A 17,397-nucleotide genomic window follows, 5' to 3' on the forward strand; every position below is an offset into this window, starting at 1 on the left:
ATTCGAACAAGTTAACTCTAAAGTTGCAGGTTATATTAATGAATTTTAAATTGTTATTCTTGTTGTTTACTTTTTTTTACATTCATTTGTTATGTTCGAATAAGTTTTTTTTTTGTGTTTATGTTGTTCGTTTGTGTTCGTTTATGTTCGTTCGTTCGTGTTCGTTTATGTTCGTTTATTTATTAAATAAACGAACATGAACAAGCTATATTCCTTAATGAACGAATATGAACAAAGAAAATTTTGTTCGTTTATGTTCGTGTTCGTTTATGTTCGTTTATTTATTAAATGAACGAACATGAACATACCTCCGTTCGTATGCGTTCGATTCGTTTGCAGGCCTATGAGTGTCGTCTGTTGTGTCCGTCACGGGATTTTCAAAAGAAAAATGAAATGTTCAGGTCATCGATCATCATAGATTATCCTTCGTTCTGTAGGGGTTGTGAAATTTGATCCCAAGTCCGGGACTCGTTCGTATACTCAGTACTTTGCGGAGTCTTTAATAGCCGAAGCGGAAGAAGAAGATAAAATAGTGGGGATCCACGCGGCCATGGGAGGAGGAACAGGGCTTAATTTATTCCAAGAACGATTCCCGGATCGATGTTTTGATGTCGAACAACATGCAGTTACGTTTGCTGCTGGTTTTGATGATAAGATTATTACGTTTTGATTCTTTCCTTAACGTGTCATTAACTCTAATGGTTAAAAAATTATCTATTTTTAAAGTTCACGAGGATTGAACTTGTGATTTAAAAAACATATTAATTTTTTTTAGAAGATCGCAACTTTAATTCCAAGACCTTTAAAAACATAATAAAAAAATTTTAGAAGGTAAGAGGTTCATTTCCCAAGACCTTTAAAAACAAATTGTTTTTTAAATAGTAGAGATAAGGACATATTAACGAAAGGATCAAAATTAAATAATCTTTATAGTTTAAAGATTGATATATAATATTTTAAAGTTTAAAGATCAATTTGTGATGTTGTTACAATTAGGTAGGTTTTAGAATCATTTTAGAATGATTATTTTATAATTTAAAAAATTGATGATTAAAAAGATATTTCAACATAATTTGTTAGATTATCAAATTAAAGTAGATGATTAAGTCTCAAAAGTAATAATAACAGAGGGACTAATTTATAATTTGACGAAATTGTATAAAACTTTCAGGTTTCATCTTCGTCACTTGAAGTAGGAACAATTCCAACCATGACTGATCCAAACGTTGCCGGAATCAACAACCAAGCTTCCCAAGTAGGCGGACTCGACCGAGAGGCTCGAGTTTTACGGTATAAAGAGAAGAGAAAGAACCGAAGATTCGAGAAGACAATCTGATTCGCTTCCCGGAAGATATACGCCGAATCAAGGCCAAGAATCAAAGGCCGGTTCGTCAAAAGAACGGAAACCGACAACGATGTCATCGACGACCACATGTTTAACTCCATGCCTTCTGCTTTTACAGCGGCTTTCATGGCGGAAACAAAGTACGGCATCATCACGTCGTTTTGAAAGTCGATTTACGAGTCAGATTAAGAGGAAGAAGAAGATTATGATTGTGTATTATAGTTATTGAGTTCCAGAAAGTAGAATAATCCAATCCAGAGGCAATTGAAATTAATGGGAATAGATGGTTAGTTCTTTAGATATTAGTTTCGTCTGAAGTTGATTTCAATCAATAAAAGGAAGGGTTGATTATGTAAATGAACCAAATTTAAAATTTTGGGTAAATTTATATTTGGGTACCTAAACGTTTTTTTTAATCTAATTAAATACATTATCTTTTTTTATTCAAATTAGTCCTTCAATCATACTACCTAGTATATTAGTTCCAACCCATGACCATCACTATTAACAAGTGTTAAATGAAAATAAATTTTAAACCTAATGATTTTAAATTCAAATTTCTAAAACTTATATTATTTCATATTTAAACCCTAAATCTATTATGTATATATATTAAAAGTAAGATTTTTTTAAAATTAAAGTTTATTATATATTAGATATCCCTAAACTATCATCTAAATTCTAAAATTTATTCATAACTTTAAAATGGTTTGATAAGATATTTAAAACGTCAGTTTTATCTAGGTTCTTTTGTCAACCATCTATCAATTTAGACTTTAAGTGTCAATTTAGATATAATATGAAATATAATTAAAACCGTGGATGATTAAATCATAAGGTAAAATATACAAACGATCTCTCGACCATAGGACATTGTTTGGTTGAGCCCCCAACTATCATAAGTTATAAAATAATCCATTGACTATAGGATGCTGTTTTATTGAATACCTAGCTATTAAAAGTTTGATCCATGACTATAGGATATTTTTTATTGAGTCCCCCGACTATTAAAAGTTATAAAATTATCACTCAACTATTCATATGTTCCATTTTATGTTAAAAAATTAACAGCCGTCTGAGTTGACGTTAACTTTGTCGATTGAGATATGATATAATTATATTTTTAATATTATCTACTGACACCATCGTTGTTTTAGGCATTGACTCAACGGTATAATATTTCAAGTATTGATTTGTCGACATAATGTAAACAGAAAGTCGGTCTACAAAAATATAACTCAAACGGTTCTAGGATTAGATTTTATAATATCTCAGTCAACATGTTTATTTCCAACTCAAACGACCGCCAATAAAAGACTGATTTGGAATATACAAATAGTCGAGTGAATATTTTATAACTTTTAATAGTCCGAGACTCAACAAAGCAATGCTCTATACTAGGGGATCATTTTATAACTTTTAATAATTTGGGGACTATTTGTGACTTTATCCTAAATTATAAACACGTGTCTACCTACTGGACAACATAGATTTAACGGTTGTTTCTTTCTAGTTTTCCTGATAGATATTTTCATAGTCTAAGCTATATATATTTCGATGAGTCGGTTAGAACGTTTTAATATTTAGGATCAGTTTAAATTATGAACCATATCGGAAGTGTTTGATTCAATAAAATCAACAATTAATAAAATAATTAAATTTTGTTCGATTATCAATTGAAAGTATCATTCTGATAATAAATATTTACATTAATCCGATTCGAATAAGTGAAATCATAGTTAAAAAAAACTGAAATTTGAATTTAAAAGTGTTGAGAAGGTAATTTTCCCGAGAAAAAAAAAAGAAAGAAAGCTGAAAGAGAGGGTCTAGGAGACCCGGGAATGAAAAGAGGAAGAGTTGGACCGAGGATTTGGGCGAGAAACCAGAGAGAAAATATATATTTATAGTAAGCTAAAGATCTGCATGGTTTTGAATTTCACGAAAACAATAATCAAATTCACAGCTTTTTCGCATATAATTTTTGTACTTTTCATCTCAGACAAACAAGGCTTTTTAGAGAGAAAATCTGAAACCTCTCGGATATAGTGATCTCCTCTTTTTTTTCCACTTTTCTTTCTCACTATCTCACCTTAAAACTTGGCTAAGCTTAAGGGTTTGTTTGTTCTCTTGACTTCCATTAGCTACGAGATTTTGGGTTTCTTTTTTGTATATTTTCTCTAGATTTTCCCTCTTTTATTATCCTTAGTAATATATATTGTTTTGATTTTCAAAAATCTTTTTTTGAGCTTTGGGTGTTTCTTTAAATGCTTCATACATTCTTGGGCTTTCATTTGAATCCATAATTTTCTCGGGAAAATTTGTGTTTGTACCATATATGGAAGCTAGTAAAAACAATGGCTCAAGAAGAGCAGATTAGTAATAGTAATAGTAACAGTGGTGGAATTGGAAACAATATTATTGGTAGATTTTCAAAGAAACAAAGGCCTAAGAAGGTCCCTCAAAGAGGGCTTGGTGTGGCTCAACTTGAGAAGATTAGGATTGAAGAACAACAAAAGAAAGATGCTTCAATCTTGCCTTCTTCACAATCCCCTGTTGTTATGTCACCACCGAGTATTACTCGTAAATCATCAGCACCGGTAACAGCAACGGCATCGTGTTTACCATTCCCTGTCCCGAGTTCGATGTTTAGACCGCCTTTTTCTGCTGTAAACACTGTTCCATTGACCTGCAATGGCAGTGTTGTTCATAATGGTCAAAATAAATTGTGGGGTTCTTGTGATTTTGAGTATAATAACATTGAAAAGGAGTGTTCTGGATTGGATCCTGGTTTGGCTTTCAGGACAAATTTGAGTTTGCCTTATGAATCCGAACCGATTTGGCCTTTGCCTGGTTTCATGCAAAGGGCGGCAAACAGACATTTCAGCAAACAACTTCAATGGTGAGAATGTTGGTTTTGTGTTGTTATAATTTGTTTGATTCTGCCATTGTTGATAGATAAAGGATTGGGGTTTGAATTTAATTAATGCAGGTGAATTTGTCATCAAGAACTTCATCAACATCGGTACTGAATTTTCAAATGGAGTCCCCTTCAAACCAAAGCTATTATGGAAATTGTACACCTTTATTGCCTGAAGATGATAAGGTATATATCTGTGCACAATTTCCCTTCAATTCTTTCCCTTTACTACTATGCTGTTAGTTGTGAAATTCTTGATGTTTATACTCTGAATTTTATGCCAAATGAATCCGAATGTGGAATCAAATAAGCCTGAGATTCGCATTTAGCATCTCTTATTCTTAATTACTCGGTTAAACTTATCTAATAGGGGAAGGATTTATGCTTAGATTCGAACTTCGAATTTATTAGATGCCAGTTTTTGAAGATGACTGCATGAACCATTTGAGTTTCGAGTTCACTTAGGAATGCTTATTCATTCTCTTTAGTGTGTGAATTTGGTGGTTGGCATGAACTAATCCTATGATAAACCCATCCTCGAAATGTAGTATCGAATCAACCCAGGATTTGTATTTAGAATCTGGAATCTATTTTCCTATTCTTCGACTACCTCGTTAAACTTTTCCGGTAGAGGACTTATGTTAAGATTCTAACTTTGAATTTGCCAACTACCACATTTAAAAAGTATCTGCATGAGCGGATTGAGCTAAGTTTTGAGTTCAGGAATGCATCGTTCTTTCTCTTTTAGACATTTGATGTTATGTAAATTTGGCTACAACTTGTAGGTGGTTGGCATGAAGAGATCATATCCCTTTTCTCTAGACAATGCTCCAGGTCCCCCTATCTGCAGAAAATATCCTCCCATTGTTCATTCCATTAATGGACAAGTTGAAGCAATTTCGAGTAGCAACGGTAGCACGTTCAATTTCGAACCTGGCACCCTGAGTTTCAGGTTCGATCAAGGTTTAAGATTCAAATCCCAACTTCCCTTTCTCTAAGTTTTCTCCCCATTTTTATGTTCTATTTTGCATCATTCTTTAGGGAAGGACCTTCATGTTCACCCTCAAACATGGAATCAAAATCCAAGAAAAGCATCAAACAAAAAGGGGTCTTTGATGGAGATTTTCTCACATTAGCCCCTCCAACAACTAAACCGATGTGTTCGAGCTCGAAATTCAAGCACCCTTCGGCTGTTTTACCCTATTACAAGTGTGAATTGCCCGACCTCGAATCATTAGCTTATCAGGTGAGCATAAACAACAAATGACACCATCTCTGTTTTACCCCTATCGTATTTGATCATTTGTTTCTTCTTTATTTGCTCATACGTAATCTTGTGAATGTGATAAAGGCAAGCTTCGAAGATCCGGTTGTCTGGCGAGGAGTTGGCAGAGTAAACCAGTCATATCGACCTTATTACAGCTTCTTACCACCAGCAACGGTGCAAATTGACAGAGCAACTACAATATCTATGACCAATTGTAAAGGTGGAGAAGTAGGAGGACATGTTGATCTCAATTTGAAGCTATAAGTTCCCCTTGTATGATTGAGCATCAAAACAACTCAATTTCTTTTAGATTTTTTAGTTATTGAATCATTTTTTCGAATATGTACTCACCATGAATTGATTTTTCCCACTTGTTACCATTTTTTTGATATTTTCTATCTCGATTTTAAAAAAATATTTTTTTGAATCTTAATTTTTTCCCTCTCTTTTAATCATCTTAATTATTTTAGTATATGTATTATAAGATAAACTACCTGTTTAATCATCCACATATTATTGTGTTTCTGTTTTGATCATTCAACTATTATTTTTTTCAAAATCATACCTAACATTATGTTTTGGTTTTATTTTGGACGTATATCATTAAGCTTAACCGTTGAATTAATAAAAGTAGTCATGTGGCATGGTATAACTTACTCATTCTATCATATTGGTACCCTTCCAGTTCGTTATATGGGGTCCCTCTTTAGGAGCCTGGGCTTAATTGAAAAAATTGTTAGAAAGATTCGTAGCTGGCCCTCTAAGTGACTGTCGTTTGCGGGGAGGCTGCAACTTATTCAAGCTGTAGTGTTTAGCATTCAAAACTTTTGGTGTAGAGTATTCTTGTTACCTTCTAAAGTGCTAAAGCAGATTGAACAATTGTGTAATGCTTTTCTTTGGAAAGACTTGGATGGTTCAGCTAAGGGTGCTTCTGTTAACTGAGAACGTATCTGTTTTCCAAAATGTGAAGGGAGCCTTGGGATTAAAAATATTATTGGATGGAATAGAGCTTGTATGATGAAATGTTTGTGGCTTCTCCTTGCACAGTCTGGTTCTGTTTGGGTGGTCTGTGTTAAAGAGTATATTTTGCAAGGATTCTCTCTGTGGCAAGACCGCAAGATTCGTTAAAGAATAGCTATAGCTGGGCTTGGAAGAAGATTCTAAGTTTAAGGGATGACTATGCTCTTGTGGGGGCCCTGGATGGGGCTACCAAGCGAAGAAGGTTTGGGAAGCTCTTCGGTGCAAGCAATACAAGGTTCTTTGGTTAAAAGTCATCTAGGGGGTTTTCTATCCCTCGACACTCGTTCATATCTTGGCTTGCTCTTCTTGCTTGACTGCCAACGAAGGTTCGTATGCTCCATTAGGGGAGTCACATTGATCCTACTTGTGTTCTTTGTGATTATGGTGTTGAGAATAGTGATCATCTTTTTGTTGAATGTAGTTTCTCTAGATAGGTTTGGATTGTTGTTTTACGAGCATGTCATGTTATTGGTCTGTGTATTGCTGGGTAGATATGGTGCATTGGGTTCAAGCTCATGGTAGGGGTAAGACCTTGAAGGCGGCTGTCATTCGATTAGCTTGGTGTTGTTATCTTTACCATATTTGGCAGGAGAGAAATAATAGATTACATGGAACTAGTCCTCGGTAGGTTGAGTGTATTGTTCTGCAGATAAAACATACTGTTAGGTTGAGGTTGAGGGGTTGTACTAAGGTTGCTATTCCTTCCTCTGTGCTTGCTGCAGAGTGGGACTTGGTATAGGTTTTTTCTTTTTCGTTGGCTCATGGTTTATAGGTGCTGCGTTTTTACTTTTTATTGTTTGTAAATGATATGTATAGTGAAGTTCTTTTGGATGAATAAAACAACATTTATTAAAAAAAACATCAAAATCCCTCTCCTAAATCCCAATCGTCGTCGTTGCTCGTTTGTTCAGTCGACTTTGTCGCCTTACCATGTTGGTCACATATACTTCGTCGACCCCTTATAACATCGTTCAGGTCTGACCATCATCGGTTTCAATCGCACACCTTGTGAAACTAGATTTTCAATGAACGTGTGGAAGCTGGGGCTTACGAACTTGGAGCGTATGTGAGAGTGGTGGATGAGAAAAATAGAAAATTAATGGGGAAAAAGGTGGTGTCCGAAGGGTTTGTGTTTTGCATTAGAGCAAGCGATAATGACATTAGATTGGTAGAGATGTTGTGATGGTAGTAGTGAATAAAATTATAACGGGGAGTCTGAGAGAAATGTCAGATGATGAAAGAAATATGATGGGAAGACAGTAATGGAATTTATGAAAACACAAGATAATCAGAGTTAAAATTAAAATAGAAAATAGATATAATTTTTTAAACAAATTATTGTATGAAATCTGAATTTACCATGTAAGAATTGACAGTCAGTCTGAGCCCACCACATGGGGACGTCTTAAAAGGAAAAAACACAGCAAAACCCATGGAATCTGAAGTAACAAAGGAAAAGATTTTGCCTAAAGACAAAACTTATATTTCTTCAACTTTTCGCCATTATTACAGCTTCTCGTTTTCAGATCTTTCCTTCTCCTTCACATGATTTCTTCTCTCTCTCTTCCATTAATCCTCCTCGTACAATGTAAATCTTTGCAGCCCCACGCCACTTTACCATCAATCAAACAAACCTCTTTTTTCCCCTTGCATCATCCCATTGACTATCAACAAAGAAAAAAGAAATCCAATATTGGATTTTTCTTTCCTTTTATGGAGATTTCTTCTTCGTTGTAATCCAATGATGATGTCATAAATACACCCCAAAAGAAGTAAATGGATCCAGAGAGAACCCATGGCAGCAGTATAAGCGACCTCTTCATTTGTTTCACTTCAGGCCATTATTTCAGTAGGAGAATAATGGTGAGAAACAATAGTAGCTTGAAAAGTGGTGAACAAAAAGCTTCTCCAATGTTCTCCAATGGCAAGAAGAAAGGCCCTGGTTTTGAAAACCCTGAGCCCTCTTCCCCTAAGGTTACTTGTATAGGTCAAGTTAGGGTCAACAAGAGCAAGAAACAAGGGAGAAAGTTGAGACCTTGCAGCAGATCTAACAATGGAGGTAACAGTACAAGCCAAGATTGCAGGAGATGGGTGCATTTGCCGATGACTATCTGTGAAGCACTGAGGGCATTTGGTGCTGAATATTTCTATTGCCTTTTGCCTTGTACCAGGTCTTCTTCTTGTATGGCCAACAACAAAGAAGACAAAGCAGGAGGAAGATCTGGTGAAGATCAACCTAGGGTTTGTGTTTCATCATCTTCTCCACCGAGGGATGCTTTGTTGTTGATGAGATGCAGATCTGATCCTGTAAATATGGCTGTTTTTGCCGACAAGATTTGTTGGGAAACTCAGGAAGAACAAGGCCAACAAGAAATTACAGCAATAAAGGAAGAAACTTTAACCCAAGTTTCATCTGATGATCTTGAGAAACCACAAGAAGAAGAAGAGGGTTCAAGCTCTACTTCGACCCAAGAAAGATCCCAAATTGAATGCCCGGAAGCCATGGAACCCGACCCGGGAGATGAGTCAAAGGAGAGTGGAAGTCAGCAGAATTCATTGCCTGATTGTTTGTTGTTGATGATGTGTGAGCCGAAGCTGTCAATGGAGGTATCCAAGGAGACATGGGTGTGTAGCGGGGATTTCATCAAGCAGCCATTGGTCAAGCAAAAGGTCGGTGTAGATGAGCCTCCGGCGGCGGCGACTTCTTGCTCTTTGGTGGCTGATCCACCGTTGGTTACGGAGGCGATTACTGCGGCTGATGCAACCGGCGGCATTGGGTCTACGGCAACTGTGGTTGATCAGAAGCCGTTTGTGTTGACGCGCTGCATGTCTGAGCCGATAAGATCATCAGCTAAGCTTGCTCCAAATGCTTGCTAATAGAAGAAGATGAATGTTGAGCCGACTACTGTTGGAGTCGGTTTTTGATGAGCCGAGCTTGGTATTTTTCAATTATTCTCCATAATTTTTAGTATATTAAGTTCATTATTTAATATGTTTAGTGAAATAATAATGAATAATACTTTTTAAATATATTAGAGTATTTATAAGGTAATATTTATTGAAAATATTTTTAGTTATTGATATCACATACATCTTATAAGTTATAAACATAATTGTTCAAATTTAAAATCTTTAAAAGAGATAATATTTTATTTACTGTTGAAATCGTTCAATAAATTTATAAATAATAATTAATATTATATCTTAATAAATAATATTTTATTAAATAAAAAATAGATTTTTTCATGACTGTCATCACTATTTGAACGACAAATATCCATAATTTTGATTATTATAAGAATCAAATTGAAAAAAATTATAAAGATTAAAATTAAAATTTATACAAATTTTATATAAGAAATATGTATAATACATACATTCGATATATGCTAATACAAATAGAAATACACTATAGAAACCGTATCATAATAAAATTATATTTTAAAAAAGCAGTAATATGTCCAAATGTGGGCGGCTCTACATATTTGACCGACTTATAATTTTATGATAAAACACGCAAATGATTATTAATTTATGTTAGAATAATTTTTAATATAAAATTTTAAAAATATAAATGATATTATAAAATAATAATAAACTTTGATATATTTAAGAATTATTTTAAATAATTTAATAAACTTATTGATTATTATTTTAATAAAATTTAATGATAATTTTTATAAAGTATAGTGATTAAAAAATTATTTTAATATAATTTGATCATCATTCATATACTTTATCTATAATATTAATATTCTTATCAAAGAAAATGGGAAGTATTTTTAACAAAAATATTATCGTTAAAATATTATTTTCTAATATTAATAATTTATGTTGATTGTGTTATAAATACACTATTTTATGTTTAAAATCTTTATGATGCTTATTCATTAGTATTTTTAGAAATGAATTTCAACGTATAATTAATATTATGTAGGTTTATTTGCTATAATATTAATAATTTATTAAAAATATATTATAAAAGTTTATAAATATTATGTATGTTTAATCGATATAATCTTAATAGTACATCACATTAAAACAACAATAATACATCACATTGTAATAATTATAATAGTGTCAAAATGTATAATTAAAGGTTTATCACAGGTTTAGGATAGTTTAGGACAGAAGTCACAGAACATTTGTAAACCTAATCCCTTCCTTGAATCCTTTTGATGGTCAGTACTCTCCAGCCAAAACCAGAACAAAGGATTGATGGTAAAGGGGAGATCTTCCAACAGTTGGCCATTGGTGTACTTGAACCATCTGAGCTATGCAGTGATCTGTCTTGGATCTCATCAAGGCTCTGCAAATTAAACATTGAATAACTGCATAATCAAAGAAGCATAAAAACTCCAGGAACACACCAATAATATTCAAAGTACGAAAATAGCATAAGAAAATGGTCAATAGAACGACATATAGAACATTGATATAAAACAATAAGCAAATTTGAAAGTCGGAGTGAAATCTAAGCTTGTTTCTAAACAATGCATTATACGGACTACGGACCCATTTACTAAGAGAGAAGAAGTCGCCAAAAGTGAAGTGTCAATGAAAACCATTTTAGATATAAACAAAGAAAACCAATAGCAAAGTTAAAATCAAGCATGTATCATGAAACTAATAACTAAAATATCCAAAGTAAAAGCTATATACGGGTAGAAACTATATTTTCCAGTGAAATTAACTACCATGAAATCACCTCATTCATATTTACCTTGTCATTACTTCACATTTATGAGTATGACTCTACATTAACTACCACGAAGAGGTATCCCAAATAACCTTCCAGCCGCAACATTGCTAGTTAACACACAGCATAAAAAAAGAAACAAGCAGTACAAAACATTAACTTAGATCAAGAATCTACATTAGTGAAGAATAGAGAAGAATCATAAACTCTGAATAGCTTCAAGATCAAGCAGAGGACAAACTAACTCTACTTCATTTTAATCAACTGAAAGACATGATATATGAAGCCATGAAAGCAGTGTGCAACAGGATACAAAAATGTTAGCAATCCACCTTGTAGCATCAAAACCTCCAATATAGCAGTACTTTGATGCCGAAATAGCGCCATCAGGTCCCTGCAATTAACATGAATGTAAATGTTTGACAGAGAGAAACTCAAATATTAACATTTATAATAAGAAAATAAACAAGAAAAAATCATTAACCCGAGCCCTTCGAAGCCCAAACTCAAGCAACATTTTAAATTTTCGAGCAACAAGCCTGTGTCTAGCCGCATTTGTAGCCACTAAAGATGCAAAATTTAAAAGATTCAGAACTGGGGTCTCCAGCAATTGAACCACCTAAAAATTAAGTGCATGAATCAAGAAAAATGAATATAAAAACAAAATACCAAATGCAAAGAAAAAAAAAACAAGTCTAATAGCACTCACAGCAACCGACCCTTCAACTCTAAGCAAGGGCACCTTTGGGAAAACAATTGTTCCCTCTGAAATAGCATAAACTTCAACATCAGAACAGTCAATGTTTAAAAGATAATTGACAAAATCTTCCTGTCAAGTGGATAAACAATGGATAAGTTAAACATCCAATTACAAGCGCAGAAAAATAAACAGACACCAGAATATTATTAATTGAACCATCTGAAAAGGAGTTAGCTTACCTCACATGAACTAGGCAAGCTTTCACAGATGAAGGAAATCTCTTCCTCGGTTAACTTGAAATTAGCAATGAGCTTTATGCATTCTTCCAAACCAGCAAACACAGTAAATTCACCACCAAATGGATTCTTCCGAAAGTATAGATCGAACCTGAAAGGATGTTATAAAACTCTAAGCCGAAGCTCAAGACATCCAACTTTCAAAAAAGGAAACATTTGCACTTTCTCAAATTTCATTTCTGAAACCAACAAGTAACCAAACGATTATTAGAAAGATAACTAACTTTGGAACATTGGAAGCCCTGATTTCCCAATAACTTCATATAGTAATAAACCGAGTACAAACAACTACAACTTCAAATAATGAAGTTCAAAGGAAAAATAACTCTACTGAAAACAGTAACTATGAAGCATCAGAATCCTATTCTCAATCCGATTTTCGTAGTAGTCAAACAAAAGATTAGATAGGAAAGCGAGACAGAGAGAGAGAGAGAAAGGAAAATCATTCTAAAGGGAACGAGATTAAAGGTTTAAGAAGAAGAAATCGAAGGTTACACGGATCGATCGTTGTGTCTGCCGGCCTTTCAATAAGCGTACGCCATGGTGAACTGATAAAAATGGGTTAGAAGAGGAGTAACCATCGGGTTCGTAGGGACATCTGTTACCCGACCCCCTTTGAAACTCGGACCATTGGCTTTCGCCTCCATTATTAATAGTTTACCAGCGTGAAGGTGATAGTGTATGGCTCACCAAGAAAAACAAACAGATCCTTGAAATCGAAAGTTACCCGCTTCTTTTTATCTTTGTTTCCGGTGACAAGCAAATCTTACCTGAGTCAATAATCGTCCGCCTGAGTCAATAATCGTCCGCCTGAGTCAATAATCGTCGGTGAGAAGCAAGCCACTGAATCGCGAATGATTTTGGGTGTGAAGAGAGAGAAGGAAAAATGAAGGAGCGTGTGGGAAAATCACTTCTCCTTTTTTAAACGGTAAATTATTTTTCGGTGAGAATGACTGAATTTTACGTTGACAGTAAAATATTTTCCCTTGGCTTTCTTGTTTTATTTGAACCAAACACATAAAAATAAAAAAAAAATCTGTAACATATTTTCCTCCAATCAAACCAAACGGACCCTGAATAAGCATTATCCAAGCCTATCATGGCCCGCGACAATATGCACATTCCCTAAGCAGCTCAACAAGGAACTATTATTTAACTAACGTAGACGAATACGCGTCTAACATTTTTGGGAAATAATTCTTTTTTGGTGCTAAATTAGAAGAAAATCTCGTTAACGGTGATCTTCAATAGCGATCGGTAGACAGATAAAGATCATCAGCAAGAGCTTCCAAGTTCTTCTCGAAGCAGAAATCAGTTCTAGATCTGATTGATGGCAACAAATGATTATGAATTCGGGTTGAAGATGCTGGAGGAACTCACCACAAATGCCCGGCAAATCCAAGACCAGTTGTTGGGGGAAATCCTTAGCAAAAACGCGGGAACGGAGTATTTAAGCCGGTTCCTCCATGGCCAAACCGACAAGCAACTCTTCAAAAAGAATGTACCCATTGTTGCTTATGAAGATCTCAAACCTTATATTGATCGAATAGCCAATGGGGAGGCATCTTCAGATATTCTTTTAGCTGAACCCGTCACTGGGTTCTCTCTGAGGCAAGTGTTTCTTTTCTTTTTATGTGTTTTCCATTCTGTTTTTCTTTTTTTCATTATGACTTTATTAATTATTAGTGTTTGATTAAATGCAGTAGTGGGACTTCAGGTGGGCAGCCAAAGCTGATACCTGCCATCGATGAAACTACTAACATACTCACAACGTTTAATAACATGTACCGGTCTGTGATGATAAAGTAAGCAATCCCATCCCGGTTTTATCGAAGTTTGTAATTTGATTTATAAACTGATAGATTGTTTACTGATTGATTAATGCCTGAAGAAGAGAATCATCAATCTATAGTTTTGGGTGTTAGTATAGGATTATCATGGTGGAATATGATTTTGTATTAGAAGCGAATTTATAAAATTGAAAGGGCGAGAATAAATTATCAATAAAGAACATAAGAAAATTTTCTAAATTATAAGAGAATTTAAAATTTTAAAAGAGGATGATAGGCTCCACCAGCCTCCTCAATCTGTCCATGGAAATATCACTCTTTAAGAGTAATTATATTGTTTTAATTATTCGTTTTTCATGAAGTATTCATGTCTCGTATTTGGACACGAATATAAAGATATAACTCTTGAAAGATTTTTGAAATACGTGATAAAATTTTAAAAATTATTATCGAAATGGCACTCGAGTAAGAGTAACATAGGTGCACTATATATGTTATGTTGTTGACTTGAAATATTGGTGATTTTGTCCCATGTTTCTGAAGGAAAATGATAAAAGCAGCAGATTGTTTAGTTTCTACATTTGGTTATATAATTATTTGTAAGTTTGGGGTTCTAAGCAATGGTGGGTCTTGTTAACTTTGGTTTAGGCCTAAGATATTGGTTGTCAGTATGCATACTGATAATCATTGGTTTTAATCATGATAAAATTATGTTGCTCTAATTGTTAAGTTTTCTTAAAGTATTCATTTCCCGTATTTGGATACAGATATATAGAGATATAATTCTTAAAAGGCTCTTGAAATACATGATAAAATTTTAAAAATGACGATCGAACTCGCACTTGAGTACGAGTAACGTAGGTGCCCTATATATGTTATGTTGGTGACCATATAGAGTCCTGACTAATTTATCTACAGGCACTTTGGTGACATAAACCAAGCTGGTAAAAGAATGGAGCTTATGTTTGTCAAACCAGAGGTTGAAACTCCTTCTGGCCTCAAGGCAACTGCAGTCACGACAAGAACATTCAAGAGGAGTGGGTTTAGAGCCATTTTGCCGAAGCTTTACACGAGCCCTATCGAGACTATCGTTTGCCCGGATGCCAAACAGAGCATGTACTGTCAATTACTTTTCGGTTTGATACAACGTGATGAGGTTGTCATGATTGGCACAGTCTTTGCGTCTGGGGTGCTAAGAGCTTTCAAGTTTTTAGAAAATAACTGGCAAGAGCTGTGCTCTAATATAAAAACGGGTCAAATAAGTGATTGGATCACCGATTTGGGTGCAAATACGCAGCATCGTTGATCTTGAAGCCTAATCCAGAATTGGCTGACTTGATAGAAAATATATGTAGTTGTAAATCATGGGAGGGAATAATCACAAAGCTATGGCCTAAAACAAAGTACATCGGTACCATATGTACAGGCGCAATGATACAATACACTGCAGAACTTGAGTTCTATTGTGGAGGGCTCCCGTTAGTGTCAGGTTTTTATGGCTGTTCGAAGGTGCTGTTGGGATCAACTTAGAACCTCGAATTAAACCTTCGGAAGTCTCTTACACATTTCTCCCCAATTCGGTTTACTTGAATTTGTTCCGATAAAGGAAGAATGTGTTGTGAATTCTCCAAATCTGGTTGAATCTGTAGAAACGAAGAGCAGCAATGAAGATACCGAACCTGTTGAGCTTGTAAATGTGAAGCCTGGTCAATGTTATGAACTACTTGTCACAAGTTCTATGGGTAAAATTTCCTCAACTTCTAAATCGTGAGCCAAATTCAATCAAATGCCAAAATTGATGCATCAGATGATGATCTAATCTTTTCAGGATTGTACCGATATAGAGTCGGAGACATTCTTATGGTGACTGGTTTCCACAACAATGCACCTCAATTCCGATTTGTGGGGAGGGAAAACGTTGCTCTAGGTGTTGACGTTGAAAGAACAAGCGAAGCGGACCTCTTAAAGGCCTTGACGGAAGCAAAAACACTTCTCGATCCGCTCGGATTCATCTTGACAGGGTACAGTAGCTACGGTGACACTTCTTCAACACCAGGCCACTATGTCATATTCTGGGAGCTCAAAGCAAAAGAAGGCAACAATGGCAACGAGCTTGACCCGAAGGTAATGGAAGAATGTTGCTCTCGAATCGAAGATTCGTTACATTTTACATATAGAATGTATAGGAGAGAAAATATAATTTCAGCTTTGGAGATTAGGGTCGTAAAGCAAGGAACTTTTGAGGCACTAATGGATTACTTCATATCCAGAGGAGCTTCTTTGAGCCAATATAAAACGCCCGTTTGCATCAAATCTAAGGAGGCCTTAGAGATATTGGATTCAAGAGTTATAGCTAAGTTTTTTAGCCCCAAAACTCCTATGTGATTAGTTCAATCTTTTACTGTTTACGTGTTTAAAAAAATACTGCTTTGTTATTAATTTGGATTATACCTTTACCTTCATTTGTTTCCTGTGGTATTTGTTTTGAATCCATAGTTTGAAGAACATCGTTTATGAATTTGTTCAAATGATTGTTTTGATCATTGAACTTCCAAAAATTATAAAATGATTGTTTATTGTGAAATTTTATTCTTTAAACATATATATTTTTAATAGTATGAGATGATCATAAGATAGTGTTTGTTCAAAAATTTTCTTAGCCTATTAATAATGAATAGACACTCTGCAGACGTAATTATTCGAACTAGGGTCATTTGAGGAGAACAACATTATATTTAATCACTAAAATCATTCGATAGATTCAATCCTCTAAACATATTTAGTTGTAATAGTGTAATGTTATGTTTAATAGTGCAAGTTATAATTACACTAACTCTTGAAAATTGAATAATAGAATTGAAGATCTCTAATTACACATAATTTAACATGATCTAGAAATGATGATGGTTGTCCAAATATTTTACCACCGAGTAACTATATTTAATTACATGATTATTTTTTAAACCCTGGCATATCATAAAAAAGTATGAAAAAGATAAGCATTATCCTATACATAGATATGTAAGGGTTTTGTATAATTATATATAATTGCATTCAAACTCAGCTAATACTCGTTAGGTGACACAACTTTAATAATAGTAAATATATATAGATAATAATTTATTCTAAAAAAAATAAATTAGATATGGATGCCACCAATTTAATTAAAAATTTAATAAGATTTAAATTGTGTTACATAATTAAGAATGTATTAATTGTCTTATTTATTCTTTTAATATATGAATTAAGGATATATATCGATAAAAGAGGGATACTTGATGTTCCACGTGAGATATATTAAATTATTATTTATTAAAAAGTTAAGGGTAAAGTACACAAATGCCCCCCGACTATAGGATACTA

At 34.2% G+C, this 17,397-nt stretch overlaps 2 protein-coding genes, 1 long non-coding RNA gene and 1 pseudogene across 7 annotated transcripts; 3 read left to right on the forward strand and 1 right to left on the reverse strand.

Moving 5' to 3' along the window:
- The first annotated feature begins 3,985 nt into the window (after positions 1-3,985).
- Positions 3,986-5,793, forward strand: LOC120189328. The gene is made up of 5 exons (XM_039192638.1): positions 3,986-4,244; positions 4,335-4,448; positions 5,048-5,214; positions 5,304-5,508; positions 5,614-5,793. Exons 1-5 carry the CDS (start codon positions 4,242-4,244, stop codon positions 5,791-5,793), a joined length of 669 nt encoding a protein of 222 aa, XP_039048569.1. The 5' UTR covers positions 3,986-4,241.
- Positions 5,794-8,114: 2,321 nt separating this feature from the next.
- LOC120189250 lies at positions 8,115-9,484 on the forward strand. The gene has a single exon (XM_039192560.1). It carries the CDS (start codon positions 8,326-8,328, stop codon positions 9,424-9,426), a length of 1,101 nt encoding a protein of 366 aa, XP_039048491.1. The 5' UTR covers positions 8,115-8,325; the 3' UTR covers positions 9,427-9,484.
- A 1,101-nt stretch (positions 9,485-10,585) lies between these two features.
- Positions 10,586-13,133, reverse strand: LOC120189260. Of its 5 annotated transcripts, none has more exons than XR_005522498.1 (6): positions 13,015-13,133; positions 12,188-12,335; positions 11,958-12,077; positions 11,733-11,867; positions 11,581-11,642; positions 10,586-10,858 (listed from the first exon to the last, which is right to left on the reverse strand). It is a non-coding gene; the product is annotated as an uncharacterized LOC120189260 (long non-coding RNA). The 5 variants fall into 5 exon arrangements; XR_005522499.1 differs by lacking the exon at positions 13,015-13,133 and adding an exon at positions 12,740-13,008 and having other exon boundaries at positions 11,958-12,013; XR_005522497.1 differs by lacking the exon at positions 13,015-13,133 and adding an exon at positions 12,740-13,008.
- A 409-nt stretch (positions 13,134-13,542) lies between these two features.
- On the forward strand, positions 13,543-16,467 carry LOC120189312 (annotated as a pseudogene).
- The last annotated feature ends 930 nt before the right edge of the window (positions 16,468-17,397 follow it).

This window comes from Hibiscus syriacus, unplaced genomic scaffold (genome assembly GCF_006381635.1).
Source record: "Hibiscus syriacus cultivar Baekdansim isolate YM2019G1 unplaced genomic scaffold, ASM638163v2 tig00116954_pilon, whole genome shotgun sequence".
In the NCBI taxonomy this organism is placed as follows: domain Eukaryota; kingdom Viridiplantae; phylum Streptophyta; class Magnoliopsida; order Malvales; family Malvaceae; genus Hibiscus; species Hibiscus syriacus.

Bases quoted from the DNA above. Each gene is read 5' to 3' on its own strand.
- LOC120189328 (XM_039192638.1), top strand. The intron at 4,449-5,047 runs GTATATATCTGT...TACAACTTGTAG, and splicing joins TATTGCCTGAAGATGATAAG to GTGGTTGGCATGAAGAGATC. The intron at 5,215-5,303 runs GTTCGATCAAGG...ATCATTCTTTAG, and splicing joins CCTGGCACCCTGAGTTTCAG to GGAAGGACCTTCATGTTCAC.
- LOC120189250 (XM_039192560.1), top strand. From the start codon at position 8,326: ATGGATCCAGAGAGAACCCATGGCAGCAGTATAAGCGACCTCTTCATT.